The 18,990-nt window shown below is 41.8% G+C and overlaps 2 protein-coding genes across 3 annotated transcripts in view; both read right to left on the bottom strand.

Annotated features, from left to right (window-relative positions):
- LEPR (leptin receptor) overlaps positions 1–18,943 on the bottom strand; it is a 189,810-nt gene extending 170,867 nt beyond the window's left edge. For both annotated transcript variants that reach the window (XM_007460085.1, XM_007460086.1), the window contains exons 1-2: positions 18,854–18,943; positions 13,904–13,979 (exon numbers count right to left, since the gene is read on the bottom strand). The gene's annotated coding sequence lies outside the window, so the exon portion shown is untranslated. The remainder of the gene's footprint in view (positions 1–13,903; positions 13,980–18,853) is intronic.
- On the bottom strand, positions 8,828–18,899 carry LEPROT (leptin receptor overlapping transcript). Its single transcript, XM_007460084.1, has 4 exons — positions 18,854–18,899; positions 13,904–13,979; positions 12,672–12,858; positions 8,828–9,299 (listed from the first exon to the last, which is right to left on the bottom strand). The coding sequence occupies exons 1-4, from the start codon at positions 18,867–18,869 to the stop codon at positions 9,183–9,185; spliced, it is 396 nt and encodes a 131-aa protein (XP_007460146.1). The 5' UTR covers positions 18,870–18,899; the 3' UTR covers positions 8,828–9,182.
- Positions 18,944–18,990: the final 47 nt, after the last annotated feature.

Here is an 18,990-nt window from a genome sequence, read left to right as displayed (position 1 = left end):
GGAAAGAGTATTCTCAAGAACTGCTGAGCAGGAAGATGATTTGGCACCATGAAAAATGTGTTCACTCTTCTATCCAACGTTGCTCTTCTAGAAAAGCATCTTAAAAGAGCTAATTAAGGATGTCCACAAAGATTGACTTGTGCCTCACATCCACACAGCTCTGTCTTCTCATCTCTTTTGGGTCTGAACTCAAATGCTTTTTTTCACAGTGAAGCCTATGCCACCCAATCTAAAATTGCAAGGACCCACATACTACTTATTCCCCTTCCCTTCTATATTTTCCCCCATGGCACCTGTCATATCATGTATTTTATTTTCTTATCTAGTTTTTATTTTTCTTTTCCCACTGAAATACCAGTTCTATATGGCAAGTATTTTTGTCTGTTTTGATCACTGCTCTGGCCAGGGACAGTCCTACATTTTATGGATCCTGACACACAATTTGGGGGTTCTCCTTAAAAAAGAGGTGTTTTCCCCCCCAAATTTCAAATTTCAAATTTTAAAAACCTGATAAATATTATTAAGTCTAGAAAAATGACAGTGCTGGTAAATTAAAGCTCAAAATTTGAATTATTTTGGTATTGGCTGGATTTCTAAAGGTATTCCTAAAGGTAAGCCTGGGAATAATTGACACTTTTACTTTTTTTGTAGTTCAAAGAGTTCATTCACTCATTCATTATGCTTTGCAGATTTATTAAAATGCAATTCACATACCATAATACCCATTTAAAGTGTGCAGTTCAGTAGTTTTTAGCATAGTCAAAGAGTTGTGCAAACATTATCACAATCAATCTAGAACATTTTTATCACCTAAGATAAGTTTGAACCACACTTTTCAGTTGATAGACATTCAAGTTATTTCCTCTTTTTGTTTGTTTGTTTGACTTTTTGTTTTTTTTATTAAGATGAAATTTACCTACTACACAATTCACGTTTTTAAAGTGTACAGCCCAATGACTTGTAGTATATTCAAAAGCTGTGCAATCATCACCGCTAATTCCAAATCATTTTCATCACCACAAAAAGAAACCCATACCCATGAGCAGTCATTCTTCATTACCCCTTCCCTCAGTCCCTGGCAACTACATATCTACACTCTATTTCTGTTTATTCTGGACATTTCATATAAATAGAATTATATAATACATGGGGTTTTGTGACTTTCTTTTCCCACTTAACATGATGTTTTCGAGGTTCATACATGTTATAGCATTTATCGACACTTCATCTCTTTTTATGGCTGAAAAATATTCCATTGTATGGATAGACCACATTATCCATTCATCAGTTGATAGACATTTGGATTGTTTCTACTTTCCAATTTGGGCTACTATGAATAAAGCTGCTATGAACATTTGTATTCAAGTTTTTGTGTGATATATGTTGTCATCTCTCTTGGGTATGTGCCTAGGAATGGATTTGCTGGGTTGTATGGTAACTCAATGTTTAACATCTTGAAGAACTTCCAAAATTTTCTATAGTGGCCACACCATTTTATATCCCCACCAGCAATTTACAAGGGCTCTGACTTTATCCTATCCTTGCTAACACTTGTTATTGTTTGTCTTTTTGATTCTAGCTATCCTAGTGGATGTGAAGCTCATACTGGTTTGGATTTCCATTTCCCTGATGTCTAATGACGTTGAGCATCTTTTCATGTGCTTATTGGCCATTTGCACATCTTTGGAGAAATGACTATTCAGAACCTGTGTCTGTTTTTCAACTGGGTTGTCATTTTACTATTGAAGTGGGATGAGACATCAGTGGAGCAGAGGGGTGACATGATCTGATTTACATTTTACAGGCTCAGTCATGCTGCTCTGTTGAAACTAGCCTTAAGCGGGAAAAGGGCAAAAGCAGGGAACCAGTTAGGAGGTTAGTGCAATAACCCAAGTAAGACCATACTGTCTTGAACCACTAGTAGCAGCAAAGGTATGAGAAGTGCTTTGATTCCAGATACATTTGAAGCTAGAAGCAACACGATTTCCTGATGGAGTGCCTGGGGGATGTGCAGTAATGAGGTGTTCTAAAACACTCCAGGTCTTTTGTTCTGGAAAACCGGGAATAATAGGAAGTGTCAGGAGTTTTGATTCTGGACGTGCTAAGTTTGAGATACCTATTAGGCATCCAAGTGGAGAGATGATGTTGGCAGTCAGATATACAATTCTGGGATTTAGAGAAGTCCGGGCTGGAGATTAACGTGTGAGTCAGCTGCCTAGAAAAGGTAAAGCCATGAGGCAGCATGAGATAAGCAAGTCAGTGAGTGTAGATACAGAATAGGAAAGGTTTTTGTTGAATAAATGAAAAGTTGACTCTTTGATGTATGTTTTACATATATGTGTGTTATAATTTTCTATTAACTAAACTTCAACTTAGGTTTGTGGGAAGGGTATCAATCCTGTAGCGACTTATGCCACTAATTAGCGCTCATAAATGTTTTATGTGACACCTCGAATTCATCCCTCAAAGATGGGTCCAAAAAGTCCCATCTTCAAACAGCCTGTGTATCTGCCCCACAACCTTCAACTTCCCCTTATTGACAAGCTGCAGAAAAAGGGAGATAAATGTTGATGCCAGTGTTTGGTGGGGACCCTCTGTTTCAGAGCCTTTAGCTAGGTGCTCTCAGAGTGACAGGAAACCTCCATGACATGAGAGACATGCACAGGCAAAGTGGGTAGATCACAGAGGTACTCCATAGCACACTGTGGGGACGTGGGCTATAGAGCATCAGCTTAGGTACCACTGTAAGACCCCATGGCAAATACTAAGTGTGGTACCTTGAGTAAATCAATCATCCAATTAAAACCTACATTTAAATTTCATTCGACTCAATTCCATCAGCAGCAAGTGGATTTCAGCAAGAGCATCGCCAAGGAAGCGCAGATGGTGAGGCTGTAGGAGTGATGGTTAGAAGCGCTGGAGAATTCTGGATTTGTCAGAGGAACAAGCATACAGTTTTGGGAGGTCAGGGCTATAAGAATCATGAAACTTTACAGAATATGGTGATTAAATTTGTTTCTCAACTGCACTGGACATGAAAGTACTGAGGCAGAAGCATGGATGTGCATTTATGCTTTAAATTATTAAATGAAATAATTATCTAGCTAAGGTTGAATTGATGGTTTTATTGTTTAATTATTCTGAGGACAAAAAAAATGAATGAGCAACTTTTGATTTAATAATATCTAGTAAAAAAAATAATATCTAATAATTAATTTGGAAGTGTGAGAAACAGCTATAAGTATCCAATTTCGGGACTTCCCTGGTGGTCCAGTGGATAAGACTCCACGCTCCCAAGGCAGGGGGGCTCAGGTTCAATCCCAGCTCGGGGAAATAGATCCCACATGCATGCTGCAAGTAAGAGTCCGCATGCCGCAACTCAGAAGTCCACAGGCCACAACTAAAAAGATCCTGCGTGTCTCAACTGAGGTCCGGCGCAGCCAAAATAAAATAAATAAATAAATATTTTAAAAATTTATCCAGTTTTGACAAAGAGATAAGTCAACAGTGAAGGGCTACTATGTGCCATGTCTTCAGTTGTGTTCTTTCCCAAGTGAGTAATCTCAAGATTAAGACCACTTTGCCTACATGCCCTGTATTGAAGATGAATCCTTGTTTCAAAATGGTCATCGATTAATTTTGCACTATGCCAGGTGACTACAGGGGAATGAACTGAAATTCATTTTCTACAAAGTTACACTTTTAAAAAACGTGGGGAAAGGCTGGAAATTTTAATTCTTTGCACCTTTCTTTTTTAAAAAACAGACATTTGTTTCCTACTTCAGCAAAAACAAAGGAGGATGAAACTTGACTGATAACCTAAATGGAAATTTTAAAGAGCCATTGTAGGAAGAAAAGAAGAAAATAACTTGCCAGGTATGATTACTGGATAGCAGATAATACCTTTTTATTTACATTTAGCTGACCCAAAAGATAGGCAGGTATTTTTTTAAAAAATCTCAAGACAGAAGGTGCTATGTTTAAATAACAGGTACATGATTTCTCCAGACACATCCATTCTCAGCCCCAGACAAGGTCTCTCGATGCATCCAGCATGCTTTTTCTAAATGAAAATTCTTATATACAAGCCCTTGGACCACAGAAGCTTCCTTGGGAACTATTTTTTCTTATGGGCATTTTACAGTGATGTTGGTATAACCAAATTTCTACTAAGAATTTAACTTTACACTTAGTTGGGCAATACAACGAAATATCTAGCTCAGTTTCTTTATAATCTAACTAACTGCCTCAATCCACCTGTAAAACATCAGATCTTCCCCAAATGCTCTGTGTATAAGGAGGACACGTTACTCCTTAAGCAGTACTTTACATGTGTGCATTCTTCACTATAGTGCACAAAATGACTCTTCAGAATATGTACAGCACTTTTTTAAAGTGTTGACTTTTTCTCTCTTTCCCAAAACAGCAAATTTTTGATTAACCATGTCCCACACAACCACCTTCAACCCTGGGATGTTAGCAAAGCTGTAACTAGGGACTCGATTCCTCCCGGTTACACACATTCTTGGATTACTTCTATCAACCACAATAAATATGGGCTCAAAACTAGACAAATTCTCCACGTTTAATTAAGATTATCCAAACAAAAACACTGGGGAAAGAAATCTACTGGTCTCCTTTCCAAATATAATGCATCCCAAAGTAAAATATAAAAGTTTTAGTTTAATAATGTACATAAAAGTCTTTGTTCAAGTATAAATGACAAGCTTGATTTTAAAGGAAATCACCCTCTGGTGGCCTAGCTGGAGGAAGAAAAAAAAAGAAAGAAAATCATCCCCATCGTATGTACATTAATTGCATTCTAAAGCAATCTTGGGGACCTTGCACAGTGTGTTTGGGGTCACATGTCACTGCTCTACTCCAGGAACATGGCCACATGAAAGCAGATTGTAACTCATGAGTTACACACTGAGATTTTTGCAAATAAGGTACTTCATGAGGCAGAATGGCAAAAATGACATTTAAATGCAGAACTTATATTCATCTACAGGAATAATATTTCCCAGTTGTGAACTAATTACTATGCTTGGAAAATGCTAGCATCCTCATAATATTTTGGTTAAATTATGGTGCAAAACCTGAATTTTGCAAACTTCAAAAAGGCATTTTTGTGACATCTCCTAAGCATTTCTCTGAGAGCCTAAGGAATGCTATTAACTTCATGAAACATTTCACTCTCTAGAAGAGTCTTCACCAAGAAGATACCTCAGTGGTAAAGACTTCCTGAGGACTGTAAGAAAAATCTGTGGGTTCATAAGTGGAGGAAAAGAAACAACTATGAAATGTAGGACCAGCTGAGAACTCACCGTGAGGAAGGGATGAAGTGTGATAGGCTTGCTCCTGGCCGAAAATATTACTGTCCTTCTATAAACCGCTGGAATGCTTTTTTCACTTTACTGTGGAACATTGCCATTTCTGCAAATGGGTTCCAAGGCATGCCCTTGTAAAAATGCAGCTGCAGGGCTTCCCTGGTGGTGCAGTGGTTGAGAGCCCGCCTGCTGATGCAGGGGACACGTGTTCGTGCCCCGGTCCGGGAAGATCCCACATGCCGCAGAGCGGCTTGGCCCGTGGGCCATGGCCGCTAAGCCTGCGCGTCCGGATCCTGTGCTCCGCAACGGGGGAGGCCACAACAGAAAAAAATGCAGCTGCAGCCCTGCAAGATAACTGCACGAGGCAGGTATGGATGCGTTCCAGATGTGGGGAAGATGATCACAGCCATTCATTATTTCTGGGAAAGAGTATGAACCGACTGCTTTCTCTTTAAACATCACAAGATATCAGCTTTACTAAGAAAACTGATTGGTAGCAGTAGAAAGGCGGGTGATTTAGGAATATGAAGAACCCCGGGAGGTGGGGCAGACTAAGAGGAGGCCTCTGAGTCAGGAGAGGAGGCCAGCAAACATCACAGGTTTAATGGACCCCAAGGGCATTAGGGGATAGTGAGGGCTGCAAAAATTGAAGCAAGAAAGACCTTGTTCTTAGGAAAGGAGGTGGAAATTTCCACTTACCTTCCTTCAAACTGTTGACACTACCCTGTTGCCAAGATCCAAAACTCAGGCAGGTTCCTTGAGTATTAAAGGTCAGCTATGTTAGGGTTTAGCCTTCCTCAGAAGGCTTGGCCTCGTAACCCATGGTAGCATGCTACTGTTTCTGTGGGAAAAGTGTTTCAAAGTATAAGCCAGTTGTTTGGAACATGATAGAGAATCTCTTCATAAGATTACTCACTTCTGGGCAATTCTTTATGTGCATTCTCAGTTTTAGAATGTAATCAACGTGCTTTGAATCTCCAAAATATATTCTATGGTGTATAGAAAACAAATGAACCTTTTATAAGGAATTAAAAAATGCCCAACATTGGGCTTCCCTGGTGGCGCAGTGGTTGAGAGCCCGCCTGCCGATGCAGGGGACACGTGTTCGTGCCCCGGGCCAGGAAGATCCCACATCTGCAGAGCGGCTGGGCCCGTGAGCCATGGCCGCTGAGCCTGCGCGTCCGGAGCCTGTGCTCCGCAACAGGAGAGGCCACAACAGTGAGAGGCCCGCGTACCGCAAAAAAAAAGCCCAACATTTGTGTTACCGAGATGAAACTTTTGTACCGTACATTCATATACAGCAATACTCCCTACTGACATTTATTACTTAAATGATACTAGGTGCTGCAGAATAAATGTCTCTGTTTCATACATATAGCAAATCCAATAATCTATCACTTCGATAAACCATTCCATTAGTAGGGAATAACTACAAATATTCTATATGCAAGTGCTTTATATCATTCTGGAAATATAATCAAGAGGCAATGCTTTAGGGCTACATATTAAGGCTACCTTGGTTGTTTAAAATGTGTGTAAGCAACACGGGCACTTTTGCAAAAGATAGTATAAATTAAACAGTATCTCCATCTTAGGAAAAGAAAAGCTATTTCAAGCCAACTACACATCCAAAATGGTAACTTCCTGCTATTATTCTAATGCAGGACAGATTATTGCTCACAACTGCACATTTCAGAACACAAAGAAATTTTCATATTTTTGTTACCTTTTAAGCAAGGTGACATCAGAATAAAAACTTTTAAAATTAAGCTTTTCTTTTCTGTTAAAAGTAAAATTTATTATAATACAGTAAGTGTGTTATTAAAAATGCTGGTTAAAATTATAAAGTGTCTATATAATTTTTCTAATATAAATACTGGAAATAACAACTTTAACAGTTCTATACGTACATAGTACACTGAAAACATAAAATCATGCATAAGGCTGAAATATCGCTTTGCATATTATCCTTTTAGGTATCACTCTTGTCTTCTCCTGCTCCCAGCATCATTCCAGAATATGAAGGGGTTACAAACTTCAAGGTTTCAGTGTTTTGAATGTATGTCTGTTATCACACATTAAGAATGCTTTAAAATCACTGCTTACATTCTAATCACGTGGTTCTAGTTCCCATATTTCCCTTTCTCGATAGGCCTTGGACAAAAAGTTGAGCTAGATGGGCTTCCCTGGTGGCGCAGTGGTTGCGCGTCCACCTGCCGATGCAGGGGACACGGGTTCATGCCCCGGTCTGGGAAGATCCCACATGCCGCAGAGCGGCTGGGCCCGTGAGCCATGGCCGCTGAGCCTGCGCGTCCAGAGCCTGTGCTCCGCAACGGGAGAGGCCACGGCAGTGAGAGGCCCACATATCGCAAAAATATGAAGGGGTTACAAACTTCAGGGTTTCAGTGTTTTGAATGTATGTCAGTTATCACACATTAACAATGCTTTAAAATCATTGCTTATGTTCTAATCACGTGGTTCTAGTTCCCGCCTTTCCCTTTCTCCAACTCCATAAGGTCTTGGACAAAAAGTTGAGCTAGAAAACCTGTGATTACAGGACCCAGCATGACATGAATTCTCAATGATTCATTTAAAAGTGGCATAAAGTGTTTTATATATATATATATATATATATATATACATACATACATACATATATATATATATATATATTTTAAAAGTCCTACAGGACATGAAAGACAAGTACATCACATGTAAATAAAATGAAGCAGCTCACCCTCTGCTTGCTTACTAGGCTCCATGTCTCTGTAGAAAGGAGAAGCCGGGCCATGAAGAAGATAGGGCAAATCAGAACTGCTGGGAGTGAGTGTGTTTGGGGGGGCTGGTGAAGGTGGGTGGGCAGCAGCACAGGGAAGGAACTGGGGAAAAATGTCAGATTATGAAGGGAAATTAAATGGCATTACTTATCCATTCTTCCCCATCCTGCTAAAGCAGGGGCCGGTTCCAGCCCAGCCTTCCCTCCCCTGCCTCCCAGTGAGGGATCTGTCCCCCCAGCACTGTGAAGGCAGCCACTGCCTTTCAGAGAATATGAAGCCATAGCTGTTCCCTACTGAGTACACTTCACAGATGTGAGGAACAGCCTATAAAGTATAGGTTTGGACATTTCACAAATTCCAAGGACAGTCTGAAGTAGGCCTCAACACGAGGGGCAGGGGAAACAGTTTTTACAAGCAGCTAATAATGCCCAGAGAGGCTAAGGGGTTCAGCCAAGGGGAAGGCAATGCTTCTTCCTTCATGACAGCGCTTCTCAGACTTTAATGTGCCTGCGTTTCACTTGGGGTCTCATCAAAATGAATTAGGTTGAGGACGGGGCCCCAGACGCTGCATTTGTAATAAGCTCCTATGCACCACGCTTCGAGATGCTGTTGCTCTTGGTCTGTGGACCACACTTGGAGAAGCAAGAGTCCGCAACATAAAGAGGGAGCCGCCTCTGTCTCTCTGGGCCACAAGTATATCTTGGAAGTCCTGGGCAGAGCTGAGACAGCCCCAGTGCTATGTGCCCACTGAAGCACATCCCTGGGCCAAAGGTGGAGATGCAGCACACTGAGTGAGCAGCTGTCTACAAGACTGAGTTAACATATTTTCTGAGAGCACCATGACTCTATGAAAAGCTAAACAAATAACATAATTCAACTTGAGTAAATGGAGAGGTCTACTGGCTGGGAATAAAACTAACCTTTTCCCCACGTAGTCCTCCTTAAAGTGAACATGATTACAAAGGTATAAAGAAACAGTATATTAAATTTCATAGTAAAAGGCCACATGTGCACACATATACATACAGTATGAATTCTAAGAAATTAAATGCATTTTATCAGAATAAAGCACATGCTACCACTGCTCCCAGCTAAAATCATCTCCTCTTCCAAATACAAGGAAAAAACCTTGAATTGTAAGGAAAATCACTGCATTGCCTGCCAGCACCAGGCCACAGGCTCCCCACTTGATCTGAAACACAAAAAAAGAGGATTAAATCTTTACTTTCTTTATACTGTACTCTTTGCAAATCTGTTACTTTCTGCTTTAGAAACATCCAAGGAAATATTACATAAAACTGCTAAAAGGCTTAATAATCTAATAGACAGGAGAGAGTGAACTGTTCAGTAATTAGTCTAATTATTTCATGATGCTCATCAATTAAGTCTGGTATCATCCTTAACGTTTTCCCCATTAGACATATTTCTCTACTTGTTTTCAGTAGACAATGACTGCCTTAAGTAAAATACATGAAGCAAGATTACAAAGGGTCCAATTACAATATTAGGTACTGAAAGTTCTGTATGTATTGCCTTCTTTCATGAAAATAGGAATTGGAGAGTTACGGATTGATTTGTTTCTTTTCTAGGCAAGAAAAGGTTTTAAATAATACTCTGCATGCAAATAAAGAGCTTTCCAGCAGGGCAGATAGTTTTCCAGAGGCACAGTTGGGGATGAGAGTACCCTCTAGTGGGCATTTTTTGTTTTAATTTAACAAATAGAAAACATCAGTGAAAGTTTCCTCATAAAACGTGATGCAGTATTTGAAAGGTAAAAATAGAAATCTTTAGGGCAAAATTTAAGAAGTACTAGTCTAAGGCACAAGAAGAATAAGATAATGAAAATATGACATCTACAACCTTCCATGTGGACTTCCCTGATGCCGCAGTGGTTAAGAATCTTGCCTGCCAACGCAGGGACGGGTTCGATCCCTGGTCCAGGAAGATACCACATGCCGCGGAGCAACTGAGCCTGTGCACCACAACTACTGAAGCCCATGTGCCGCAACTACTAAGCCCACGTGCTGCAACTACTGAAGCCCGCGCTCTTAGAGCCCGTGCTCCGCAACAAGAGAAGCCACTGCAATGAGAAGCCCACACACTGCAATGAAGAGTGGCCCCTGCTGGCCGCAACTAGAGAAAAGCCCACGTGCAGCAACGAAGACCCAACACAGCCCAAAATAAATTTAAAAAAACCAAAAAACAAAAGACTTCCACGCTTCTGTTATCTAGACAGAGTTCAAACTGGCCTGGCATTCCAGACCCTTCCCAGTCAGGCTTCCCCAGCCTTTCTATCCTCAATCTCAACCACTCCCTTTTTGCTCCATCATATTGGACTGCTCTTTATTCCACATACTGCATTTTTGCACTTGGGTGCCATTCCATACAATAGCCTTCCCTACTGTACACAAAACATCATTTATCCTTAGAGGCCACATCAAATGCCAGTTGTAATTTCTCTCTTCTCGGTGCTCCTATGGCATTCTGATCATGTTTTAATGACCACGCTTGGTATATTTATAGTACACTTGCCCATCAGGCTAGTTTCTGTGCTCTTTGAGAACAGAGACAGTATCTGGTTCTTATTCTTAGTGTCCTATAAATAGCATATGCTCCAAAGATGTTTACTGCATGAATAAATAACACTTGTGCAGATCTGATAGTCAATGCCCCAAGTAAGAGTTTCATGAAGTTGAAACAGTATGTAATTGGGGGAAATAAAAGCAAATAGTATGAAAGACAGTGAATGTCAAAGAACTGAATAAATTATACCCATAATGTGTATTTCAGAGACAAAAAGAAAAATTTTACATTTGATATCGATGAAATAAAGTGCATATTTTATGTCAAGACAAGAAAAAAATTAAACATAAAATTTTTCTCTGCCTGTTTGGGCCTCCTCCCTCCCCTTCAGTGTGTACTGTGCATCTGCATTAACCAGACTTCCTTCGGAGATAACTTTCCTTTTTAATCTCATAAAGGGTCACAACTGCTTAGGAGATAACCTTCCTTCTTAATCCTGTAAGGGGCCACGATTACCCATGACCCACTACTTACTTTATACATGCCAATCTGGATTGCATAAACTGTCAGTAGTATGTCATTTGACATATAACCATTTGTCTCTAAAACTTATGTAACTGTGCTTTGATCTCTAACATGTGGAACAGTCGTCTCCTGGGTTATAATCCTTAGGTCGGCTCAAATAAAATTTTCCATTTCTTTTTTATGTCGATGATTGATTAAGTTTTTTCTTCAACAATATGAAGATGTCATCTTATTCACTGTATCTTCTAGTAGCTGTACAGTTGTCCCTCAATATATGCCTATTGTGTTGAGGATTGTATCTATGATCCTATTTGCAGGAGAAGAATTTGATATGTTGTGATTTATAGTAAGAATTTGGTCTTTGTCCCCATTTCTTGCACAGAGCTTCTAAAACCCTTGGAATTTCCTAAGTGATGAGAGTGGTAAAGGTGACTTTTTTTATGTGAATGAGGTAACTTTGGAAAGCACCTAAGGATGGAAGCCGGTTGCAGAAGGAGACAACCATGTGACTAGACAGAACTTTCAGTCCCACCCCCAACCTCCAGGGAGAGGGGGCTAGGGGGCTGGAGGTTGACTCGATCTCCAATAGCCAATGGTTTGATCCATCACGACTATGTAACGAAGCCTTCATAAAAACTCAAAAGGATAGGATTCGGAGAACTTCCAGGTTGATGATTTGCTGCTTTGGGGAAAGTGGTACCCTCAGAGATGTCATGGGAGCTCCATGGTCTTCCCCCACACCTTGCCCTATGCATCTCTACCATCTGGCTGCTTCTGTTATACCCTTTTACAACAAACTGGGAATCCAGTGAGTAAATGGGTTCCCTGAGTTCTAACAAATTAATCAAACCCAAGGAGGGGGTCGTGGGAATCCCTGATTTATAGCCAGTCAGTCAGAAGCACACGTAACAAGCTGAACCTGTGACTGTCATCTGAAGAGGGAGGCAGTCTTGCGGGACTGAGCCCTGAACCAGTGGAATCTGCTGTTATCTCTAGGTAGACAGAGTCAGAATTGAGCACAACTGTAGGACACCCAGCTGGTGTGGAAGAATTGCTCCTCAGTGGTGTGGGGAACAACCCCCCCGAACCACACACACACACACACACACACACACACACACACACACACACACACACACACACACACTGGAATTAGGTGATCAGGACCCCTTTTGATGTTGACTTTGGAACTAGCAGAGTATTGCTACAGTAGTCTCTGGATGGCCCTACAATAAAAGGTAAGGATTCCAGAACAATTCTAGAAAATAGCTTACAGTAGAAAAAGCAAGAAATCACTTGGCCTGGCTAAAAGTTGTAAGAGAAACAAAGAAAGCATTCTGCAAACAGGGGCAAGATACTGACAGATGGCTCTAAATTGGGGGAATAGAGAAACTAAAAGTATGCCTGGCCTTGAGGATTAAGTCAAAGCAGGGGAAATGAAATTTGTGGTTCCAGACGCAGGCCTGTGGAGTAAACTCAGCAATAACTGGGCAAAACAATAGACAACAAAACTTACCACGGCCACACGAGCAAGAATAACAGGAAATCCAAAGGCAGAAACAACAATTCCGGTAGTGAAAAAATAAGCCAGTTCCCGACAGGCACTACTTGTTGCATCGGAGTCATATGTTGCTCGTTTGGCAATGAAATAGGGGATGGGAGAGATGGCATGGAATATCAGGACAAACAAGGGCCAGTAAACACTGTTGGGTGCACCCAGAAGAAACCCAAAAGGAAAAGTTACAGTTACATCATAATTAAAGATATATTACTGTTTCAAGGTTAATATTACTTTAAATGCCTAGGTCAACGATTATTTTCATTTGTCACTATTAATACATGAGGTGATTTCTACCAGGAACAGCTAACAAGTAGCGATCATTAAAAATTACTAGTCCATTAATCTGTAGATAACTTATATTGTGTTAAGAAACAACTACACAATGTAAAATCTAGAATCTTTATTGTTTTCTGTATTATTGAGCTGTCATTTCTTTAGGGACAGAATCTTAACTTAGTCATCTTTGCTTTCCCTATAGAACATAGCACAGTGCCTTGCACATTCAATAGAGATCTTTTGAATGCACACAGGTGGAAACTTTCACTTGCTTGGAATAAAACCCAGATTCCTTGCCCTGGCCTACAAAGCCTCACATGATTTGGCCAATTTCTTCCATTCATTCTGTGCCATGTTCCCTTCATTCGTTCAATCTGTAGCCACACCAGCCTTTCTGTTCCTTAAACACTCCCTCTGCCTGAATGCCCTCCCCTGACTCATCAAGCCTGATAAGCTTATTTATCCACCAAGTCTCAGCTTAAAGACAACCTCTTCTATGCAGCCCTCCCTGACTCTCCCAGGGAAACTCAGATTTACTTTCTCAAAGCTCTCACTGTACTTTGTACACTCTCTACTAGATCTGTCAGCTTACTGACTGGACTGTTTACCTGTCTCTCACTCATAACTAGAACTGTAAACTGCTTGAGGACAGGACTGTGTCTCTTCATTCTTGTGTCACCAGCTAGTCCAGAGGAGGTTTTCAATAAATGCTCATTAAATGAATACATCAGTTTTAAACAGAGCTTTTGTCTGCACAAATACAAGTGACCCAGGAAGGGACTGGGTTCATAATTTGGACTTCATTAACTCATCGGTTAGAGCTTGGTGCTAAACTGACCAAACTCCCTAATACCCATACTAACAGTGACAAAGACACACAAAAAATAGTTCTTTTGGAAATGATAACTTACCCATAATCCTCTAAGGCACATCCCAGCATAAGAAAAGTCAGCCCAATAGCCCCACTGAAGGATAATGCCACAAGAGCTGTGAAAAATAAAACCAAGAGTTATAGGTCCAGTGGTTGTCAGGGACTGAGGGAGGGGGGAGGGGAATGGGGAGGCACTCTTTTGGGGTTGATGAAACGTCCTGGAATTAGAAAGTAGTAATGGTTTCACAATCTCTTGAATATACCAAAACGCAAGGAATTTTACACTTTAAAAAGGTTAATTTTATGTCACGTGAATTATATCTCGATTTTAAATGTTTTAATAAAAAAAAGAATGCAGTGATTTACTTATTTCATTGGTTAATGTTACATTTGACTAGCAAATGACCACCTATGTGCATCATTTTTAAATCATCAGGTGGCGAAAGAGCCTTTCCAGTACTCAACCCCTATCTAACATATGAATTCCCTCTATATTTGTCCCAAGAGCCAGCCAGCCAGTCGATACAACTCCACTGAAGGGAAACTCACTACCACTGAGGCAGGTCATTTCATTCTGATAGTCTTTAAATGCTGAAAACCCTTTTTGCTTAAATTGAACCCCAAACTGCCTCCTAGCAATATATACCCTTTGATCACTGTGCCCTCCGCACCACAGTGCTTCAAGTATTTGAAGATTGGTGCTTCCCAATTAGTGTCCCCTGAATATTTATTCCCTGCCTCTGTTACACTAATCTTTGAGGAGGCAGGAACATGCTTGTTTTGTCCACCGCTGAGTGGGAGACGGAATGTGAGTTGTTAAAAAATCTTGAGCTCTGAGTCACCAACATGGGTTCAAATCTTAACTCTGTCACTGACTGGTTGTGTGACCTTGGGCAGAAGGTGAACCTCTTTAAATCCGATTTTTCACCTGTAAAATGCGAATAGTGGTGCCACCTTATTAGGGAGTTTATGGGAATCAAATGAGATAATCTATGTAAAGTGCTTGGATGTGCTTTGGTAAAGGTAGCAATCAAAAGCACAGGACACTGAATTATCCAAATACTCCTCTGAAAAAAACCCATAATACTCAAAATTAGTCACTGACTAAACTAATTAACATTTTGATTGCTTCCTTTTACTTTAAAGGCAATTTGAGGAGACTTTTATAGGAAGATACCAAGGTGATTTTAAAACATCTGGGAGTATACAGACGGTAGGGGACAAGGAAGCACTGTCAGTTTTATATATTTTTCCATTTAGCACATGTCACTTTTGGAAAAAAAAATGTACAAAAGTAACTTGTCCCATATTGTTTCATTACAGACGATCTTTTCCTCATTGGCTTTGTCCCCTGCCTGTGCCTGATCATCTGCACTACTCTGTCCTCCGTGAGACCATTCAAAGCCAGGAATCATAGATCTCTTCCTTCTGTTCTGGGACACCAGTCACTCAAAGGTCACAACTATATTGCCAGTGGATGCTCTTTACCCCCCTTTTTCTTTTTCACGAATTGCATCCTCGGCCATCTCTTAAACTTGGAATAGAATTTCATCTCTCTTGTCACTTCACACTCTTGCTGGGACATTGCATTCAACCCAAAGCTCCCTGGTACCACAAGGACCCAGCTACATCTGATGCTGCAGCCCAGAGTAGGTTCTAAGAGCTTGGCCTGCACCTCCAACTCCAATCTGGACTTCTGTGGGTAGCCAACAGGGACCTCAGCTGCAACATGTGTAAAACTGAAACATCCCCACCTTCTCCTCCCAAACACACACTTCTTCCGTTTGAAGGCTCTATCTTCAAAAACCGACACCAACCCTACACTCTGTTTTCTAGAAAATCAGTAAGTCAAGGTGACTCAGTCTCCCAGGCCTCACTCAAACACACTGCTAAAGACTGAGTGATTGGGCTTCCCTGGTGATGCAGTGGTTAAGAATCCACCTGCCAATGCAGGGGACATGAGTTCGAGCCCTGGGCCAGGAAGATCCCACATGCCACGGAACAACTAAGCCCATTCACCACAACTACTTAGCCTGCACTCTAGAGCTCACAGGCCACAACTACTGAAGCCCGCGGGCCTAGAGCCGGTGCTCTGCAACAAGAGAAGCCACCGCAACAAGAAGCCTGCGCACCGTAACAAAGAGTAGCCCCCGCTCACCGCAACTAGAGAAAGCCCACGCACAGCAACAAAGACCCAACTCAGCCAAAAATAAATAAATAAATAAATTTTTTTTAAAAAAAAGACTGAATGATTGTGTCCCTCCCCCCAAATTCATATATTAAATCCTAAAGTCCAACGAGATGGTGTTAGGAGGTGATTAGGTCATGAAGGTGGAGCCCTCGTGAATGGGATTAGTACCCTTAAAAAAGGGACTCCATAGAGCTTCCTTGCCCCTTCTGCCATGTGAGGACACAGCAAAAAGATGGCTGTCTAGGAACCAGGAAGCAAGTCTTCACCAGACAACAAATCTGTTGGCACCTTGATTTTGGAGATTCCAGCCTCTAGAACTAGGAAATAAATGTCATTTAAGCCACCCAGGTTATGGTATTTTTGTCCTAGCAGTCCTAAAGGACCAAGACAACCACCTCTTCTCTTGTGCCCTCAGCTACTGTCCCCGTGAAGACCCTTATCATCTCATGCCTGCCTTCATCTCATGACTCTGCCAATCCATCCTCCACACAGCAGACAATGATGTCTCAAATACATAAAGCTGGTGTCACCCCTTCACAGTTGCTTTCACAGCCTATGAGTTGTTCTAGCACTGGAGGCACACCTCTGCCATTGTTCTAGCACTGGAGGCGCACCTCTGCCCCGCGTCACATGTTCTCTCCACTTGGAATAAACTCTGCCCTCACCTCATCCTTTGCCAGGTGAAGCCTTACTGATCTTTTTAGATTCAGGTCAAGAATTGCCTCTTTTGCGAAAGTGGTCCCCTTCCTCCCTGGAGCAGGGTTCAATAATCCCATCTGTATTAATTTCCTAGGGCTGCTATTAATAATGTACCACAAACTGGGTGGCTTAGAAGAATAGGAATTTATTCTCTCACAGTTCTAGGGGCTTGACACCTGCTCCCTCGAAGACTCCTTCCTTGCCTCTTCCTAACTCCTGCAATCGTTGGTCCTCCCTGGCTTGCAGTTGCATCGTTCCAATTTCTGCCTCTGTCTTCATATGGTATTCTTCCTATATGTCTCCATGTCCTAATTTCCCTTTTCTTATAAGGACACTAGTCCTTGGGTTAGAGTCCAACTAATCCAATATCATCCTAACTTGATTACATCTGCAAAGACCCTATTTCCCAAATAAGGTCAAATTCACAGATACTGGGGAGTTAGAACTTGAACATATTTATTTGGGGGACACATTCAACCTACAACGCCATCTTTGTGCTCCCATTGTGTCTGAGCACACTTCAGACATTTAAACAGTAACAATTATTTCCAGCTCTGTCAAACAACAATAACTTCTCATTTATCTTTTTATTCCAAGCCTCAGGCATACAGTAGTCCCACTTTAAAAGTTGAATAATCTGCAAAAAGCTTCCCTTCCTTAGTCCTTTTCCATTTCATAGCCTATCTTCCCTGTTACTGTATCACAATTTCTAACACATTCACACATAAACATTATTATGTGATAGTTTCCGGGCATGACTAAACACAGTGTAGTGCTGATACTTGTCATCTGCTTTCTGCATTGGCTTCAAATGGATATATTTCACAATGGACACTGTCCAAGTAAATCATGTTTACTAAATTAATGCCGAATATAAAAGTCAGCCAGAAATAATTTTAAAATGTGTCTGCTACTAACAGTTTCACACTCAGCTAAATTTCATAGTGAACACACACATGTGTACAAAGACACCCATACGCATGTTTACAGCACATGTTGATTAACTGGAGAGGGAAGATCTTTGCGTACAAATATCAAGGATAGGAACTCCCACGTGGAAAGAGTTATGCTACTCTATTCAAAAGATTAGACATCTAAGGGTGTCCTACCAAACCAACAGGAAGCCTTCCAATAGCCTCTCCTACAACTGCCATTCCCCATTCCTCTGAAGGCAAATAGATGAGGGAACTGGTGTTCTTGGTACCCCTTTTTAAATCAACTGCCCCATTCAAAGACCTACTGTATAGCACAGGGAACTATATTTAATATTTTGTAATAACCTATAAGGGAAGAGAATCTGAAGAATATATAATATACATATATATATATATATATATATGAAGAGCTGTGCTGGAGACCTGAAACTAACACGATACTGTAAATCAACTACACCTGAATTTTAAAAAAAGTCCTGCACAAACACTACCTTCTTGTCTGTCCATAAACGAATAAACGCTGATGAAAGCAGCGATAAAATTCCACCTAATCTACTCTCCACAATTAAGACAAATACAGCATTTCAGGGCGCTTTCCGCTGACACCCGCCTGCAGCCAACTCTGCCTAGTTGGAAAAATCATCGGGAACAACAGATTTAAGTGCCCCAATGCCGAGACAATGGCTCCTCTGGAAGAAACGGGAAACTCGGCGAAGCGGCAGGAAAAGGGAGGAGAGGCATTAGGGTGGACATGTCAGGAAGTGAAAGCCCAGTTTAAAACTCGGCAGAGGAGGGGGTGGGGGGACGCTCCCAGGAACTGGGAAGGAAGCGGGGAGGTGATGCCCCCGGGGCTAGCCGGGGTCTCCCAGGGAGGGACTGCTCCCGGCGAGGGCTCCGCCTGCAGCGACCCGGACACTCCGGGCGAAACGTGAAGGCCAGTATCCTTGCAGAAAAAGGGTTGAGGTTCCCCCAAACACGTCTCCACCCGTACCCCAAGGGGCGAAGGGAGCAGGCAAGCTGCTTCCCACCGGGAAAGGAGGGAAGGGTGGCAGGTCTGAGGGAGGCCGTTCCCCACCCACGCGCTGAAAGCGCAGCTCCAGCCTCATCCCGGAGCCGAGGCGGCGATCCCACGGCAGGACCAGCGAGCCGCGGACCTCGGATGTACCTTTAACGCCCGCCATGTCTCCCGAGCTGGGGCCGCGGCTGCTTCCGGCTTCTTGCCCCGGCCCCTGCCCCCGCCCAGGCCCGGTCCGTGGCCATATCTACGGCGCCAAGCCCGCCCCGCCACGCAGAGCTCCGCCC

Source organism: Lipotes vexillifer, unplaced genomic scaffold (assembly GCF_000442215.2).
Source record: "Lipotes vexillifer unplaced genomic scaffold, Lipotes_vexillifer_v1.1 scaffold134, whole genome shotgun sequence".
NCBI classification, from domain to species: Eukaryota; Metazoa; Chordata; class Mammalia; order Artiodactyla; family Lipotidae; genus Lipotes; species Lipotes vexillifer.
This window is presented reverse-complemented; position numbering and strand designations above follow the sequence as displayed.